At 39.1% G+C, this 16,866-nt stretch overlaps 1 protein-coding gene across 1 annotated transcript in view; it reads right to left on the bottom strand.

Moving 5' to 3' along the window:
• Positions 1–2,486: 2,486 nt before the first annotated feature.
• The window catches only part of LOC126183882 (zinc finger FYVE domain-containing protein 26), a 329,860-nt gene continuing 315,480 nt past the window's right edge, over positions 2,487–16,866 (bottom strand). The window contains exons 30-31 of the mRNA XM_049926187.1: positions 15,378–15,621; positions 2,487–3,026 (exon numbers count right to left, since the gene is read on the bottom strand). Of these exons, the coding sequence (XP_049782144.1) occupies positions 2,853–3,026; positions 15,378–15,621 (418 nt within the window). The 3' untranslated portion in view covers positions 2,487–2,852. The remainder of the gene's footprint in view (positions 3,027–15,377; positions 15,622–16,866) is intronic.

Genomic DNA, 16,866 nt, shown 5'->3' on the forward strand with positions numbered 1-16,866 from the left:
AACACAACACCATTCCCATTAGAAACGTTTTGGAGTAACAAAAGGGAAAATAATGGGCTTTACATTCTTCCTGATCTTGGCATCAGAAGTAAGTACACATGAACCAGGTCATAAATATTATTATGTGAATTAAGTTTGAAAATGCAATGCTTTACAGTCGAGTGTCACCGGCTTTTGATCAATTTTTTGTGAAGTGAAAATCTTGTTGACTGCACTATCTTCTCTTAAATGAGTGTACAGCATCCTAGGATGTGAATACGAAAATCACAACTGAAACTATAACAAATTTCCAATAATTCATAAGCTACAGTGTTGAATAAAAGTTTCTACGATGTTTAAAGGTACTTGGCAACTCATATTTTATTTTCATTTCCATAAATATTTTGCAGAATTATTCAGTTAATTCACTTCATTTACAAAGCATCTTTACGGCATTGTTTCCTTATCTGTAGGACATGTTATAACATTAAAATGCAACTGATTTTCCACTTCTGCTATATTACTATGCAAAGCGCCCTCTTGTCTCTATTTATTGAATACTTTGTTTCCAGAAAACACATATTTCAAGGGAAATTCAAATTTATGTTCAAATTTATGACCACTTCTATATGAAATTACATTTTCTTTTCATCCCTTTATAATTTCTTTCATAGATAGATAAAGTGGAGTTGTGTCATTCAGAGACAAGAAAACAGCTCACACTTGCATTAATTTTGTTGTAGTGGAAACATGAATTGGAGATTACCTCTTGAGCATGTTGATACTTTGTCCTCAGATTAAACCAGATGTCTGTCAAGTTGTGTGAATTTTCAGAAGTAATTGTTAGCTTTGAAAACAAATGAACACCAATTTTTCCACTGTGGTCATCTTAAACAACTTCTTTACTAAGGTAAGTTAAAATAGTCTTTTTTCATCTGACATAGAAAACATGAAAACCATACATTAAACCACAACTATACAACAACGAATGAATAACACATACTTGCCATTCACTACCACAGGATGGCTGGGATTAACATAAAAATAAGAAAAATGTGAGAACAGACTTATTTGTCTTCAGGAATGAAGGTTTATGTTGCCATTATCAAATATAAAACTCTTTTGGTGACATTGCAGCTGCTCCTCATGTATTTTTATGTTCATTATGTTTATTATTAAAAATTTGTTTTCCACTTCATATCTACTAATGTATAATTTACTTTGTGTGTTCTGCTTTGTAATTACTAGTAAGGTATTCGAACTCTAATAATTTCCATATGAACAGCTTAAGGCAAAGCATCGGGCACATGACCTGTTTTCTTTTGCCCAATGTTTACCCTCCCCCTGCCCCAAAGTGGAAAGCGAGTAGGTCAAGCGCAATATGCACAATACTGTGCAATTCTGAACAAACTAAAACTCAGAAGATTGACTTCATCATCAATCACTGATGTATCTGCTTGCATGACTGTGCTTGAAAAAATAGAAAAGCTAGAAATTTTGTAAAAGGTAGTAGCAATGTTTAGTTTTCTTTGCTACGTACATCGTACAATTATAATTTCTATGGGAGGAAGACACACAGCCAATACCGCGACTGATCTCCTACTTTGGGAAAATTGTTTCATGTATGGAAATGACAGAGATGTACATCTAAACAGACAAAACTGTTGTTTACAGGCTCTGTTATAGTCAGTGGAACAAGTCTCAGCCTTTCATTATTAAAGCGCTGACTGGCAATTTGCCAAATTGATTACGAATTTCTGATATACACTGTAATCCCAGGAAGCATTCTGATTTAATTTAACTATAAAGGGCTTGTGATCAGCTTGTCAAAAGAGTGCATTGATGGGCTCCAAAGAGTCCTAATGCAACTTAGGTAACAGCGCATTTTAGGGGCAGATTCGTGTTTATTTTTTTTGTCATTCATTGCTAAAACCACTGCTACTGCCATTAAATGAAACTACTGCATGGCAGGGGGGACTACTTGAATGGCTATAATTTGGTGTTTAGGTGAGCATTAATAATTTTTAGAGGGAACACAGCTACTTTCCACAGTGAAAATGTTTGGAACCAAGTATGCCTGAATGCCACAGGTTCTGAATAGTCGTTATGAGATCTTCTGTAAAGTGCCTGGATTCCAGATTTCATAATGCACAAATCAAATAGTAAGTGCCTTTAATGCTGTGTGCCCTTCAGTTCTGCAGCTATAATCATTATCATAAATTTTATGACTTTCAGATGGCCTATGAAAGAACATTCTGTTAGAATCCTAATGCAAGTGGGACAGAATGAAGAGTCAGAGACAGTGTGTTATGGTCTTTTCGCTCCCATCGGAGACTTTGGGTTTCAACTGTCATTGCCAACTCTAACCAGGTTAATAGTAGCTAAAAACAGTTTAGTTACTTACCTGTTCACATGAAAGCTAATCATTGTCAGAATTAAATAAGTTTTACTCTCCTGACACACTTTTCATAATGTGTAAGATGTGACAAAAACTTCAATTTATTGGAATCACGCAGTCTTATTTGATTGCAATGAATATAAAAATATTTTAAACTGTAAGCAAAAAATATGGATAACAAAATACATTTCATTACAAACATAATTGCTGTAAGTACTTCTTACATGTTATAACATGAGTTAATAGTATTCACTAGCCTTATCATGTTCACACTCACTCTTCCAAAATCTCAAAAAGAAGATTCTTCACAGCATATAAAATTAAGAAATATCACATAGTTTGTGCCAAACACAAAAAGCACAGGTTTAATATACAGCACGAAACACTATATTGATGATAAGAGAAATGACACTCCACAATCTTTTCCATCTTCTGGATCCAGTACTCATATTCTGAAAAACATATTATACTGGATCTACAGATGGGATATCCCATGCTGATTAAGCCACTTCAAACAGATTTTGTGCACTGCAGTATTTTCCAGCTTCTGTGCTTCTTGCATTATTCGTAGTACGTCATCTACTCGGTTGTATTTCACTGCTACCAGGTAAGCTGACTTCAGCTGGTGACAAAGTATGTATCCTGAAACCTAAAGAAACTTATATGAGAAAGTGTCAGCTTCTTAGAGTTACTAGCATTCTCATTTAAGATAATGAGGCTGATAACTGCAATAAGAAATGGCATGAAGAGCATGGTTGTAACACTTTTCTTTATTACCCTAATAGTTTTAATTTGAGTCTATTGTCACATTTGTCTGTCTGTTTCATTCAGATTTCGAAAATTTTCAAATCTATTAAAACAAATAAAATATATGCCAAGTTTTATCTTGAGCAGTTGGTTACACAACCCTTTCATGATGTAAGACATTAAATCTCCTGGGAATATTAGACCTAACATTTTCAATTCACTGAAGGTAAGTAAGGGAATCAGTGATCACAAAAATATTATAATATCAATGATTACTGAAATTACAATAAATATTTGTAATGATAAGAAAGTCTTTCTCCTTAGCAAGTGTGACAATAAACTGATATCTAATTAACTTACAAGCACACAGAAAACTTTTAGCACTAACAATGACAATTTGGTGGCTTTATGGCACATGGTGCTGCTGACACTGTTGTTGATAATGTTGCTTTGGAGCATTCAGTAGTGTAGTTACCAGCACCATTGCTAAAATTATAACAGACAGCCATAGTTAAAAGGCTTAGAACTTAAAAAGTGTACAAAATAAAACACACTTAAAACATATAGGTTAAGAAACAGAAGGCAGAAGAAGTAGCTCAGGAAAGTATGGATGGATGATCACTGGAACAAGATTAGACATTTAATAACAACTTAAAAAGTCATACAATGCTAGTGTGATAGAACACAGAGCACATTATCTGGTGTACCACTTGCTGCACTCGTCTCTCACATGAAACGCATTCTGTTAAAATGTAGTGTATGGCACTTGATACATCACAACAGCTATGTATTAGTGGATCATCTCACCGAAGATGGAATCCATGCATCACAGGACAGTGTCCAAAACTAAGGTCAGTTAAAAGGAGTTAATTTGTTTCTGTGGCTGGAAGGAGGTAGCGCATATGCAGATGGGTGGCGTAACTGATCTCAGCTTCTTCTTCCTCACTCTTAGCCACACTTTCTCCAATCAACACATGACTCTGGGCCGCAACAGCAATGTCAATTCATGAAGGAGGGCTTTAAATCGTGTCACTTTAGGTAAGAAAATGCCTCCTTGGTTGCTGCATCTAATGCGTAAATGCTCCAAATTCCCATATACAGTTACAGTACAAATTGAAGAGTAATGCAAAATACACATTACACAGTTATACTGCATGCAAGATAAATAGGGATCAGAAAGACTCTCTAGGTTTAATAATAAAACACTGCCTCACAAAAAAGTGAAACACCCAGAAGACACAGTTGGATGTCAATTTAACTGTGTACATGTACACACCATCAATGGGTTAGTAAATGATTAGAGTTGCAATTCTCTGTGACACATAGAATGGCCACGAGAGTGAATTAGTGATGTTCATGTTGAGTGTCGATGCCAGGCCTGGTAATGTATACAGGGTGAAGTGAAATTCGCGCTCTCGGGCTTCGCAGCGCGACTCCTCACATGCCAGGAATAAAAAAAAAAAATGTCTTTCACAAAATTTCGGCTGATGAGTAGATCCAGCAGAAAAAGGACATTAAAGAGTGGAAATCTGGCAACACTGTAACCACATGTATGGTAACTACCTCTGTCAGCACATATTACACGTGCTGTACAGTTGGTGCAGTGGACAGAGTTTTGGGTTATCATGCAGAAGGTCGATGATTCGATCCTGAGTTGGGGCATATGTTTTTTATTTGGTAAATGTAGTCCAGGTGGTACGGTATCTGGCATCTTAATCGTCAACAGCAATTGCACCGGGTCCTCTAGCAAACATTTGCACTTACAGACAACAATTGTAGAAAAGGAAGATTGGTCAGCTTTGAAAGAAGCCCTTTCCATGTTGTGGGCATGAATTTATTCGCACCACTGCATCTACCAGATGCGAAACCTATTTTCTTTGTACTCTCCTTCAATCGTCCCATAGATTAGTACCAACTATTATTCTTGCCTCATTCAGGTCCATTACATTTCGTTAGGGCCTTACATTACCACTAGGACTAGCAACATGCTTTGCAAGTAATGTCCAATCTCAGTTATTACTTCTGTGTGTTATCACCATGGTCCCACTAATTATGCCTTTCACCAACGAATCTGGTGACTGCATGATGTTTAGTACATATCTCAATGCATTATCATTATTATTATTATTATTATTATTATTATTATTATTGTTGTTGTTGTTGTCGTTGTTGTTCTATCGATGGGATTGTGGAAACATCACGTCTACTACCATTAGGGAAACAATGTAATTCGAAACCAAACATTTCAAAATTAGCAGTGTCAGTATGAATCATCCAGAACAATGTCTTTCAGAGGGGTAATGCACATTAGGTAGAACAGTGTTTATACTGTATGCGCTGCCCAACAGACAAGGACTAGTTGCAAGCAGAGTAATGTGCCATGACAGACTCCAATGTACATGCGTACACATATTGAATTTTCTCACTGTAAACCTCTAAACCGGTGTGGCAGATGTATGGCATACACAAACGATGAATATGTAGATATGCTTGTGGTACTTGGTGCATCTGCTAACCGGTCTGATGTTGCTGCTCATGAATATACTAATAGATATCCTTGTCGATGCCATCCAGATAAAAAACTGTTTTGTCATCTGGAGCTGCGCCTTTGGGAGTCAGGTTCTCTCCTTCCACCATTGTATGACAGAGGTCGTCCATGGACTCGCTGTACTCCAGCTACTGAGGAAGCTAATCTGGAGGTCATACACCAAGAGCCTCAGCGAAGTACATGTAGCATAGCAAGGCAGCTGAGTGTCTTGCAACGCACGGTCGTTAACTTGCTGCATGAGCATGGGCTGCACCCCTATCATTATGCTTTCACCACCCCTAGCATTATGCTTTCACGCATCCTGCAGGTCGCCATCAGCAGATGCAATTCTGTGAATGGTTTCAACAACAACAGCAAGCCAACGATGACTTTGTGAACACTGTAATATGGCCGGATGAAGCAGCATTCACTCATGAGTGTGTCTTCAATATGCACCATGCCCACCATTGGTGAGAGGTTAACCCGCACATCACTCATGACTGTGGATATCAAATTCACTTTGGTATCAATGTCTGGGCCAGAATATTGGGTGTTGGGGCCCCTACATGTTGCCTGACTGGTTGACTGCACAAAGGTATCATGCATTCCTCTCAAACTATCTGCCTGATGCACTGCAAGATGTTCCACTACATGTTCGGTAGAGGAAACATGATGGTGCGACAGTATTTGGACAGGACATATCTAGAGAAATGGCTCGGACATGGAGGTCCAGATGTATGGCCACTGCATTCACCTGACCTAAATCTCCTGGATTTCTTCCTGTGGGAACACCTGAAGAAGCACGTGTACTGTATTCCGCCGATGAATGTGGAAGAACTGGTAGCGCGCATTCATGCTGCTCTTGTTACTGTGGATACCACTTTGCTGCAAAGGGTCCAGAGCTGTATGATCCGACAAGCTGTGCAATGTTTGGACATGCAGGGAGGTCGCTCTGAGGACAACGTTTTCTGTTGTGAAGGTCATGCAGTCATTAATATGGACATTATTATTGTCACTGGTTGCTAATGTGCAATATCTGATTGCTCATATTACATGTAATATAAATGATAAGTAGATGTTGTGTTACTGAACTTTGTTATCATCTTTAGCATCTCGAAATTGATACTGTTTTTGTAGTTATTCTGTCCTATGACAGATTACTTGTTTCAACTGTCTATTTCTTATTTGTCTAACCATGTATTTGTTATACTCAGCATTACGAAGTGTTGTAAATTTAGGATACATGTGACCTAAGAAACAGTGTATATTACAATGTGAAATGACAGAATGAAATTAGCAATTCTATCCACTGCACCAACTGTACAGCACATCTAAGATGTGCTGACAGAAGTGGTTACAGTGTTGCCAGATTGCCACTCTTTAATGTCCTTTTACTGCCGGATGTACTCGCCAGACGAAATTTTGTGAAAGACATTTTTTTATCACTGGCATGTGAGGAGACGCACTGCGAAGCCCAAGTGCACACATTTCACTTCACCCTGTATAAAGAGATGTTGAGTGATCACTATGAAGGGCAGGGAGATGCAGTGTATTTGTGTCAGATAACTCTATCAGCTGCTGAGAGTGTCTGAAAGGTACCACATTGTGAGTCTCCATTAAGCTGGCTGGTTGAATCATGCAATATTATGTTAGGTTAGGGTAGTGTAGGTTAGGTTAGGTTGGGTTAGTTTTTGGGGCATTCAGATGTGACAGTGGCCTGATGATGGACTGCATGGGAATGTCAAAACAAATTTGTCATCAATGTTCCCGCTGGCCTTGTCTGACCACCACAAAGGAGGAACATTGTATTGTGCACCAAGCACATTGTAACTCCCCCCATATCAGCATCTGCGACCTGAGAACAAGTAATACACTTCATGCAACACTCTGTGTCATCCTGCACCAGTGGTTGGAGACTAGCAGCAGCTGGGCTAGGGAATAAATGTCCCATGCGTAGGCTGCTGCAAACACCACAGCACAAACAGCTGTGTTTGGACTGGTGCTGTGACTGGGTAATGTGGCCTACCGATGAATGGCATTGCACTACATTCAGCAAATCAACTGAGGTGCCACACTATGCAGCATGACCATCATAGGCATGAATAGTGGCAACCTGGGGAGAGGTGCTTATGGAATATCATCTCAGTTATGCAACTGGATTCATGATTTCCTGTCTACATCTACATCTACATGGTTACTCTGCAATTCACACTTAAGTGCCTGGCAGAGGGTTCATCGAACCATTTTCATACTACTTCTCTACCATTCCACTCTCGAACGGCGCATGGGAAAGAGTATCACGTAAATATTTCCGTTCGAGCTCTGATTTCTCTTATTTTATTATGATGATCATTTCTCCCTACGTAGGTGGGTGTCAACAACATATTTTTGCATTCGGAAGAGAAAGTTGGTGATTGAAATTTCGTAAATAGATCTCGCCGCAAAGAAAACCACCTTTGTTTCAGTGACTGCCACCCCAACTTGCATATCATATCAGTGACACTCTCAGCCCTATTGCACGATAACACGAAACAAGTTGCCCTTCTTTGCACTTTTTCAATGTCCTCCATCAATCGTACCTGGTAAGGATCCCATAAAACACAGCAATAATACAGCAGAAGATGGACAAGTGTAATGTAGGCTGTCTCTTTAGTGGGTTTGCCACATCTTCTGAGTGTTCTGCCAACAAAGCGCACACAGTCTTTGCTTTGCCTTCCCATAATATTATCTATGTAGTCTTTCCAATTTAAGTTGCTCATAACTGTAATTCCTAGGTATTTGGTCAAATTGACAGCCCTTAGATTTGTGCAATTTATCGTATACCCAAAATTTATCAGATTTCATTTAGTACCCATGTGGATGACCTTGCACTTTTCTTTGTTTAGTGCTAATTGCCACTTTTCACACAATACAGAAATTCTCTCTATATCATTTCGTAATTGGAATTGATCATCTGATGATTTTACTGGACGGTAAATTACAGCGTCATCTGCAAACAATCTAAAGGGGCTGCTCATATTATCACCTAGATCATTTATACAAATCAGGAACAGCAGAGGGCCTATGACACTACCTTGCAGAATGCCAGATATCACTCTGTTCTACTCGATGATTTACTGTCTATCATTACGAACTGTGACCTCTCTGAGAGGAAATCACAAATCCAGTCACATAACTGATACGATACTCCATATGCACACATTTTGATTAATAGTCACTTGTGAGGAACGGTATCAAAAGCCTTCTGGAAATCTATGAATATGGAATCGAATGAGATCCCTTGTTGACAGCACTCATTACTTCATGGGAATAAAGAGCTAGCTGCGTTGCACAAGAATGATATTTCCTGGATCCCTGTTGGTTATGTATCAATAAGTCATTTTATTCAAGGTGATTTATAATGTTTGAGTACAGTATATGCTCCAAAATCCTACTGCAAACTGAGGTCAGTGATATGGGTCTGTAATTCAATGGGTTACTCCTGTTTACTTTTTTGAATATTGGTGCGACCTGTGCTACTTTCCAATCTTTAGGAACAGGCCCTTCGTCAATCGAGCGGTTATATATGATTGCTAAGAAAGAAGCTATTGTGTCTGCATACTCTGAAAGGAACCTGATTTGTATACCATCTGGACCGGAAGACTTACCTTTCTTAAGTGATTTGAGTTGTTTTGCAACACCTAAGACATCTACTTTTATGTCACTCATGCTAACAGCTGTTCTGGTTTCGAATTCTGGAATATTTACTTCGTCTTTTTTTGTGAAGGAATTACGGAAAACTGTATTTAGTAATTCCGCTTTAGTGGCATCTGAGTCGGGGGGTCGGTAGAAGGAGCCAATTATTATTTTGGTCGGGTGTTGAGTATAACCTCTACCCATAGTAATTCGCAAGAATTATCTATTTCAACTTCACTACAAGATAAACTACTACCAACAGACACAAACACACCACTACCATATTCAGAAAGGATAGATTAAATATCTATCCTAATCTGAACACGGTTTGCACCTCTGTAAAAATTTCGGCAGAATTTATCTCCGACTTTAGCCAGCTTTCTATTCCTATAACGATTTCAGCTTCAGTGCTTTCTATTGGCACTTGAAGCTCTGGTACTTTTCCAACACAGCTACGACAATTTACAACTACAATACCAACTGTTGCTTGCTCGATTCTCGTCGTTTCTTTGCCCTGCACTCTTTGAGACTGGAGCCCTTTTTGATCTTTCCCATGACTATCTAGCCTAAAAGACCGCCCAGTCTACACCTGCTGTGTGTAGTGGACACCTGACCTATTTAGCGGAATCCAAAACCCCACTACCCTATGGCGCATGTCAAGGAATCTGCAGCCTACATGGTCGCAGAACCGTATGAGCCTCTGATTCAGACCCTCCACTCGGCTCTGTACCAAAGGTCCACAATCGGTCCTGTGGACGATGCTGCAGATGGTGAGCTCTGCCTTCATCTCGCTAGCAAGACTGGCAGTCTTCACCAACTCAGATAGCCACCGAAAACCAGAGAGAATCTCTTCCGATCCATAGCAACACACATCATTAGTGCCAACATGTGCCACCACCTGCAGTTGCCTGCACCCTGTACCCTTCATGGCATACGGAAGGAACCTTTCCTCATCTTGGATGACCCTTCCACATGGAGTGCACATTGGCTTTCTTCCCATCCTTTGATGCCATATCCCTAAGGGGCTCCATCACCCGCCTAACACTAGAGCTCCCAATGACAAGCAGTCCCACCCTCTGTGCTTGTCTGGACCTCTCAGGAAGACCAGCCACTGCTACAACAGGTGAGGCTGCCCTTGCTGGCTCAGAAGTACTTTCAGCAGTGGGCAGCACCTCAAACCTGTTACAGAGGTGTAAAGGTACAGCTTTGTGGCCAGCACCAACTTTTGTCTTCTGCCCAGGGATTCGCGACCCCGCCACAATTCGCCAAACACCATCAGGCAACTGTCTGAATCCGAGAGTGCAGTGGCATAAGAGATCCCAGGTGATGCTACGGGTTCCAGAGGCACCAAAGCGCTTGCCTTGGATGTCCCAATGTTGCCGCGGCCCAGGGCAACAGCCTGGAGTCTGTCGACCATGGTCAAAACAGCTTCCAGCTGTTTACGGACGGTGGCCAATTCCCCCTGAATCTGTACACAACAGGCGCAGTCCCTATCCATACCTAACAATTTTTTTCCTCTCTTTTATCTTACCAGCCGTTCAAAACAAACAGATGACTGATGACTACGAGAATTTATGCTGTATGGGTATTAAAATGTGATGCTACAACTCTCAAATACTATAATATGCCCGAAATTTGTGAATTAAACTATGCAAGTACCCAACAACATGCATAGAAATTAAGAATTAAACTACAACACAAATAAGTGAGCTAAGAGTACAACTTGCTGCTGGTTGCTGCTTATCCAATGGCGGCAGGGAGCTCACTGTCAGAGGGGTCACAGTTCATAATAACTGACAGAAAGTCACTGAGTAATACAGAATTGATTTCTGGCATTCCCCAAGGTAGTGTTACAGGCCCTCTGCTGTTCCTTATCTATATAAACAATTTAGGAGACAATCTGAGCATTCATCTTAGGTGCTTGCAGATGATGCTATCAGTTATCATCTAGTAAGGTCATTAGAAGATGAAAACAAATTGTAAAATGATTCAGAAAAGATATTTGTATGGGGTAAAAATTAGTAATTGACCCTAAATAATTAAAAATTTGAGCTCACCCACATGAGTGCTAAAAGGAGTCCATTAAACTTCGGTTAAACAATAAATCCATCAAGTGTAAAGGCCATAAATTCAACTAAATACCTAGGAATTACAATTACGATCAACTTAAATTGGAAAGAACGCACAGAAAATGTGATGAGATGGCAAACCAAAGATGGTATTTTATTGGCAGAACACTTAGAAGATGCAACATATCTACTGAAGAGACTACCTACAGTACGCTTGTCCGACCCCTTTTGGAGTACTGCTGCACAGTGTGTGATCCTTACCAGATAGGGTTAATGGTGTACATCAAGAAAGTTCAAAGGAGGGCAGCACATTTTGTATTATTGAGAAATAAGGGGGAGAGTGTCATGGACATATAAGACAAGATTTGGGGTGGACATCATAAAACAAATGCATTTGCAATTGTGATGGCATCTTCTCATGAAATTTCAACCACTAACTTTCTTCTCTGAATGCAAAAATATTTTGTTGATGCTGACCTATAGGAAGAAAGGATGGTCATAATAACATAAGGGAAATCATTATTAGGAAGTTAGTGAAAAAGCAGAGAGAACTTTATTGGACCTTCAAATGAAGCTGAAACACTCCAGGAAAACTGAATTTGAGCAAAAACCTATTGTAGCTGGGTGAGGAGCATTCCTTGACATAGAAATTATTAAAAGAAACTAAAACTCTTAATTCTATATAAAGTTGGTCAATTAATTAAAATTATGCATCCACTTACTTGTTCGTTGCACAGTAATGGTTCAAAAATTGTAGGTCAAAAAGTGAATCAGAAATTCTGCAATTTGTCTTCTGAAGTGTTTTGTTGACGAAAACTAGATTATAGCTCCTCCTTGTGATAAGTCACATGAGCACAAAATATTAGATACAGAGACAAGTTGCGGGGGAATGAGAAAGTATCTTAACTTGATTGACATAATGATGGCCACTGATTATGATAGTTAGGTGTCAGGTTCAATGTATCTTATGCAAAAATCTATTCTCTCTTCTAGCTGTAATTTATTATTGACCTCTGCAGTAATGGAACATCTGATGTGAATGGAAAAGGGCACAACTGGAACTAGTTTTCAAGAATGGTCAGAAGATAGATGCACAGAATTACATTTTGTGATCATGTATAGTGGCTTTACTAACCCCGCTGTATGAACAAATAGAAAATACAGATATGTTATTACACATGTCCAGTGAGGGCACCTGAGGTGGGGGAACCAACAAATGTTGAGGTCACATGAACTTCTGTATTGGGCAAATACAAGGCTGCCAGGTGATGGACTCATAACATTGCTGTTATCTGACTTTGCCTCTACAAATTAACTACAACAGTCACTGATGTTTACCTGGAATGAATGACACTTGTGCTGCATAATTTTTTTGTTGAATGTGTGTTAATTTCCAACTATTATTCCAGAATGAGATTTCCACTCTGCAGCGGAGTGTGCCCTGATATGAAACTTCCTGGAAGATTAAAACTGGGTGCCGGAGCTAGACTTGAACTCGGGACCTTTGCCTTTCGCGGGCAAGTACTCTACCATCTGAGCTACCCAAGCACGACTCACGCCATGTCCTCACAGCCTCACTTCTGCTAATACCTCGTCTCCTACCTTCCGAACTTTACAGAAGCTCTCCTGCGAACCTTGCAGAACTATTATTATTTAGTTTTATGGACTAATAGACTTAGCTTAATCTATTGTTTCAGTACATTTATTTGTGGTCAGTAAATGTTGGGATACCCTTTGTGAAGCTTACAATATTGATGACAAGGTGGTCTCATTTGTGGTCTGCCAAGCAGTACCATGGATGCAAAAATTCTTGAGCTTTGATTACAACAGCTAAAACATTGTCATGAATTATTCAAGCCCTTCACTAGCTCTACACTACAATAGTCACAGGTGCTGCCAGCCATCCTGGCATTTCAGCTATTCAGAGGGGCTGAAGAATACTGGGTAGCAATTCTCTTTGTTATCCAACCATTTTTACAACAAGCACATGCGGCAGCAGGGAGGCTAAAATTCTTACAACACTGTAACTTTTGCATTTTGGAGTGTGGATTTTCAGGGATTCAACAGAAAATGTATATTCGTGTGTGTGTGTGTGTGTGTGTGTGTGTGTGTGTGTGTGTGTGTGTGTGTGCGCGCGCGCGCGTTTTTTTTTCCTCCAGTCAATCAATCAAAAGTGCAATAAGTTATATAATATTTCAGTGACCCCGGGTTAGGTGATTCACACAGTAGACATAAGACAGTATGACCCCTTCCTGGATGAAGTGCTACAAACTGCATGTGCATTTAAAACACGGTAAGCTGTGTAACAAACATGAAGGACATGCCCACAAAAAGAAAGGCAAAAAGAAAATGTGTAATGCCTAATTACTTTGCTAAGTGCAGAATCTTCTGTTGCCATTTTTTCCATGTTTGCACATTAAACACAGCTTTCAAAAAATTCTGCTTTCTGCAAAAGAAAATGCTTGTGTTTTGCAAAATGCAGAGTTTATTACATAACATGCTGCACAGTTTGACTCTTAGGAATAAAGGTGAAATATGGCAGATAGCTCCAATATCAGCTCTGGTCAAGATTTTGTGTTGTCAAGTGTGGATGATGATATACCAATGGAATATATGTACATTTACAACTGATTCTACACATTGTAGTACTGTGTCTGGTGGAAGGTATTCAGTGACCAGTATGACTTCCCTCTCCACGTCCCATTAGTATGTGACACACAAGAGATGTGTGTCTCGGTAAGTCTCCTTGTACCTGCAAATTTCTCTAATTGCATCATCCTGCTCATTGTAGGAGATCTCCCTAAAGCATATAGTCTCAGACTTTTTACACTTAAATCCTTAAATGGTGCACAAAATTGTGCAGTCTCCCAGAGAAGAATGTTGAGCAACTCTGTGATGCTGCAATGACTAAATAAACTGAGGAAATCAAACTGTTCTTCACTCACTTTCTCCACTTCTTCCATCAATTCATTGTGGTTAGTGTCCCAGATTGATTCCTTGGAATAAAGACTTAGAAAAGAAAACTGATATTGTGAGGACACAGAGCAGTTCAGACGTGTGTTGCATTTGTTACCAGTAGGTTCAATCAGCATATGAGTGTTAGGGAAATGTTACTCAAAGGGGAATCCCTTGAAGGAAGAAGGTGTTATTTTCACAAAATACTACTGAGAAAGTTTACAGGTCCATCATTTATGACAGATTGCAGAACGATCATACTGCAACTGACATAGATCTTGTGTAAGGACTGCACAGATGGATAAGAGAAATCAGAATTCATATAGAAGCCCATAAACAATCATTTACCCTTCATTCCATTTGAGAATGGAACAGGAAACAGGGTGACTAGCAGTATCACGAGGTACTCTTTGTCCTGTATGGTGGCTTGAGGGGTGTGGGTGTAGGTGTAGGTGTAGGTGTAGGTGTAGGTGTAGGTGTAGGTGTAGGTGTAGGTGTAGTGGTGGAGTCAAGTTCAAAATGCAGGTGAGATATATCTGAATGTTAAGAGTGGATTGCATAATGGGATTTGGGATAGATGAGAGGCTGGACTGCTCCTGCATGATGACAGTATCTAGTCTGAATCCCACTTTAGGCTTTTTTTTCTGCTGCAGTAATCTATACATTTGTCGAAAGCAAGAAATTATTGGAGTGATGATATCATACACAAGAATTACCTAATAGAGTTAAAACATGGAATATGCAGGAACAGCACTATATCTGAGTCTTCAGTTCTAGGTGAAAGACATGAGGCAGGTAAGGGAAGAGAACATGGGGAAGATGGAGGTTGGGGGCAGACAGGGGGATGCAGGGAGTCTGAAGGAGGGGAATAGAAGGTTTGATCCTGCAAGTTCATATTATTTGTGTTAGAGTTCAAAGTAATTAAAGGTTTTGCTTATCTTCATATTTTGCCACAGTAAGCACATATGTTAAATGTAGCAACAATACAGATGCTGCAATTCTAGTGCATATCACTTTATGTACATACCTTACTTTCAGGTTCTGTAATCAGTTTTATGAGAGATTCAGCTTCTGTAACTGATGATTTTTCTACTAATTTATTCACTGAGAGCACCAGTACTTCATCACATACAGCAAATCTCTCTGAATTTTCTGTATTTTTAATACAGTTGACAAGTCTTTCAATGCAATTTACAGATGAATCCCCTGCGTATTTACTGCACACAATTCTATACACAGTGAGTGGTCTCAAATGATATTCATCAATAATCCTACAATCAGAAGAAAAACAGTAATCAGATGGAAACTTTTATATATATTTAAAGAAAATATCATCAAACTATTAGCAACTTTTCTTTAGTTAAGTAGCCACAAATAAACCAGGAATTTTCATGGTATGATACTAAAATATTTATAAGTTATTGACAAAAAAATAAGGCATAAAAATGCTATAGCAAGCATAATGACTTTGAAAAATGCAAGTAATATATTTTCCCCAGACAAAATTGGACATAATCTTTATAGGCGGTGTGTGTGTGTGTGTGTGTGTGTGTGTGTGTGTGTGTGTGTGAGAGAGAGAGAGAGAGAGAGAGAGAGATAGAGTGTGTGTGTGAGGGGGAGGGGGGTGTAGTGCACATGTACATGTGTGTTTAGAGCACTTAGTGGTAAAGGCTACTAGCAGCCTAGCTACAACAGTCAAAGACAAATATGGTTGAAATGATTAAAAGCACAAATCAAGACATATAGTTAAAATCACAGTCATTTTCTCAAATTTTCAGGCAGATTCAGCTGCACTAAAATGCCTAGTGTAAAAATTTTACATGTAGTTACTGTAGTAAAAATTCTAGTAATCTGCATTTAAAAAAACAGCACAGTCATGAACCAGTCCTCCTGGCAAAACATTAAAATCTATTTCTCAACAATTTACGAAAGGAAAAGAAAGGCAAGATGATCTTTAAATGTCAAATCGACAGTGCTGTCAGTACAGTCTGAAAAAATCCTTGGATAGGACAAACATGGGAAAAGAAATCAAATGTGTCCTGAATGTAGACATTCTAACATTTGACTTAGCTGATATGGGGAAACAATGGAAAATTTTAATGTTTCTCCACCTGAATATGAGTCCAGTACCTTACCCTTTGAGCCACGTCATGCAATGCTAGAATTTAGGAAGCAGATGTGTCTGTATACTACATGTAGATAAGTAATAAGTATTTAATTTTGTTTAAATGTCTCATTGCTCACAATAGGTACATGCAAATCAATTCCATTATAGAGTGAGCAACAGAAGGCCCTCTCTCCTCCTCCAACCTGTTAGTATGGCATTTTAAGATGCCCAGTACCTTTAGATGCAGGAAATTTGAAAACTAAAACAGATAAAAATCAAATATGAGGCTTGAAAATCTCATCAAATTTCAATTGTGTCCCTGATTTATAAGTGTGATGAGACAGTTAAAATCAACACACAGATACTTATCTCTAGAAAATCTTGAATCAGTCATCACAGCCCACTCCTC

Source organism: Schistocerca cancellata, chromosome 4 (genome assembly GCF_023864275.1).
Source record: "Schistocerca cancellata isolate TAMUIC-IGC-003103 chromosome 4, iqSchCanc2.1, whole genome shotgun sequence".
NCBI classification, from domain to species: Eukaryota; Metazoa; Arthropoda; class Insecta; order Orthoptera; family Acrididae; genus Schistocerca; species Schistocerca cancellata.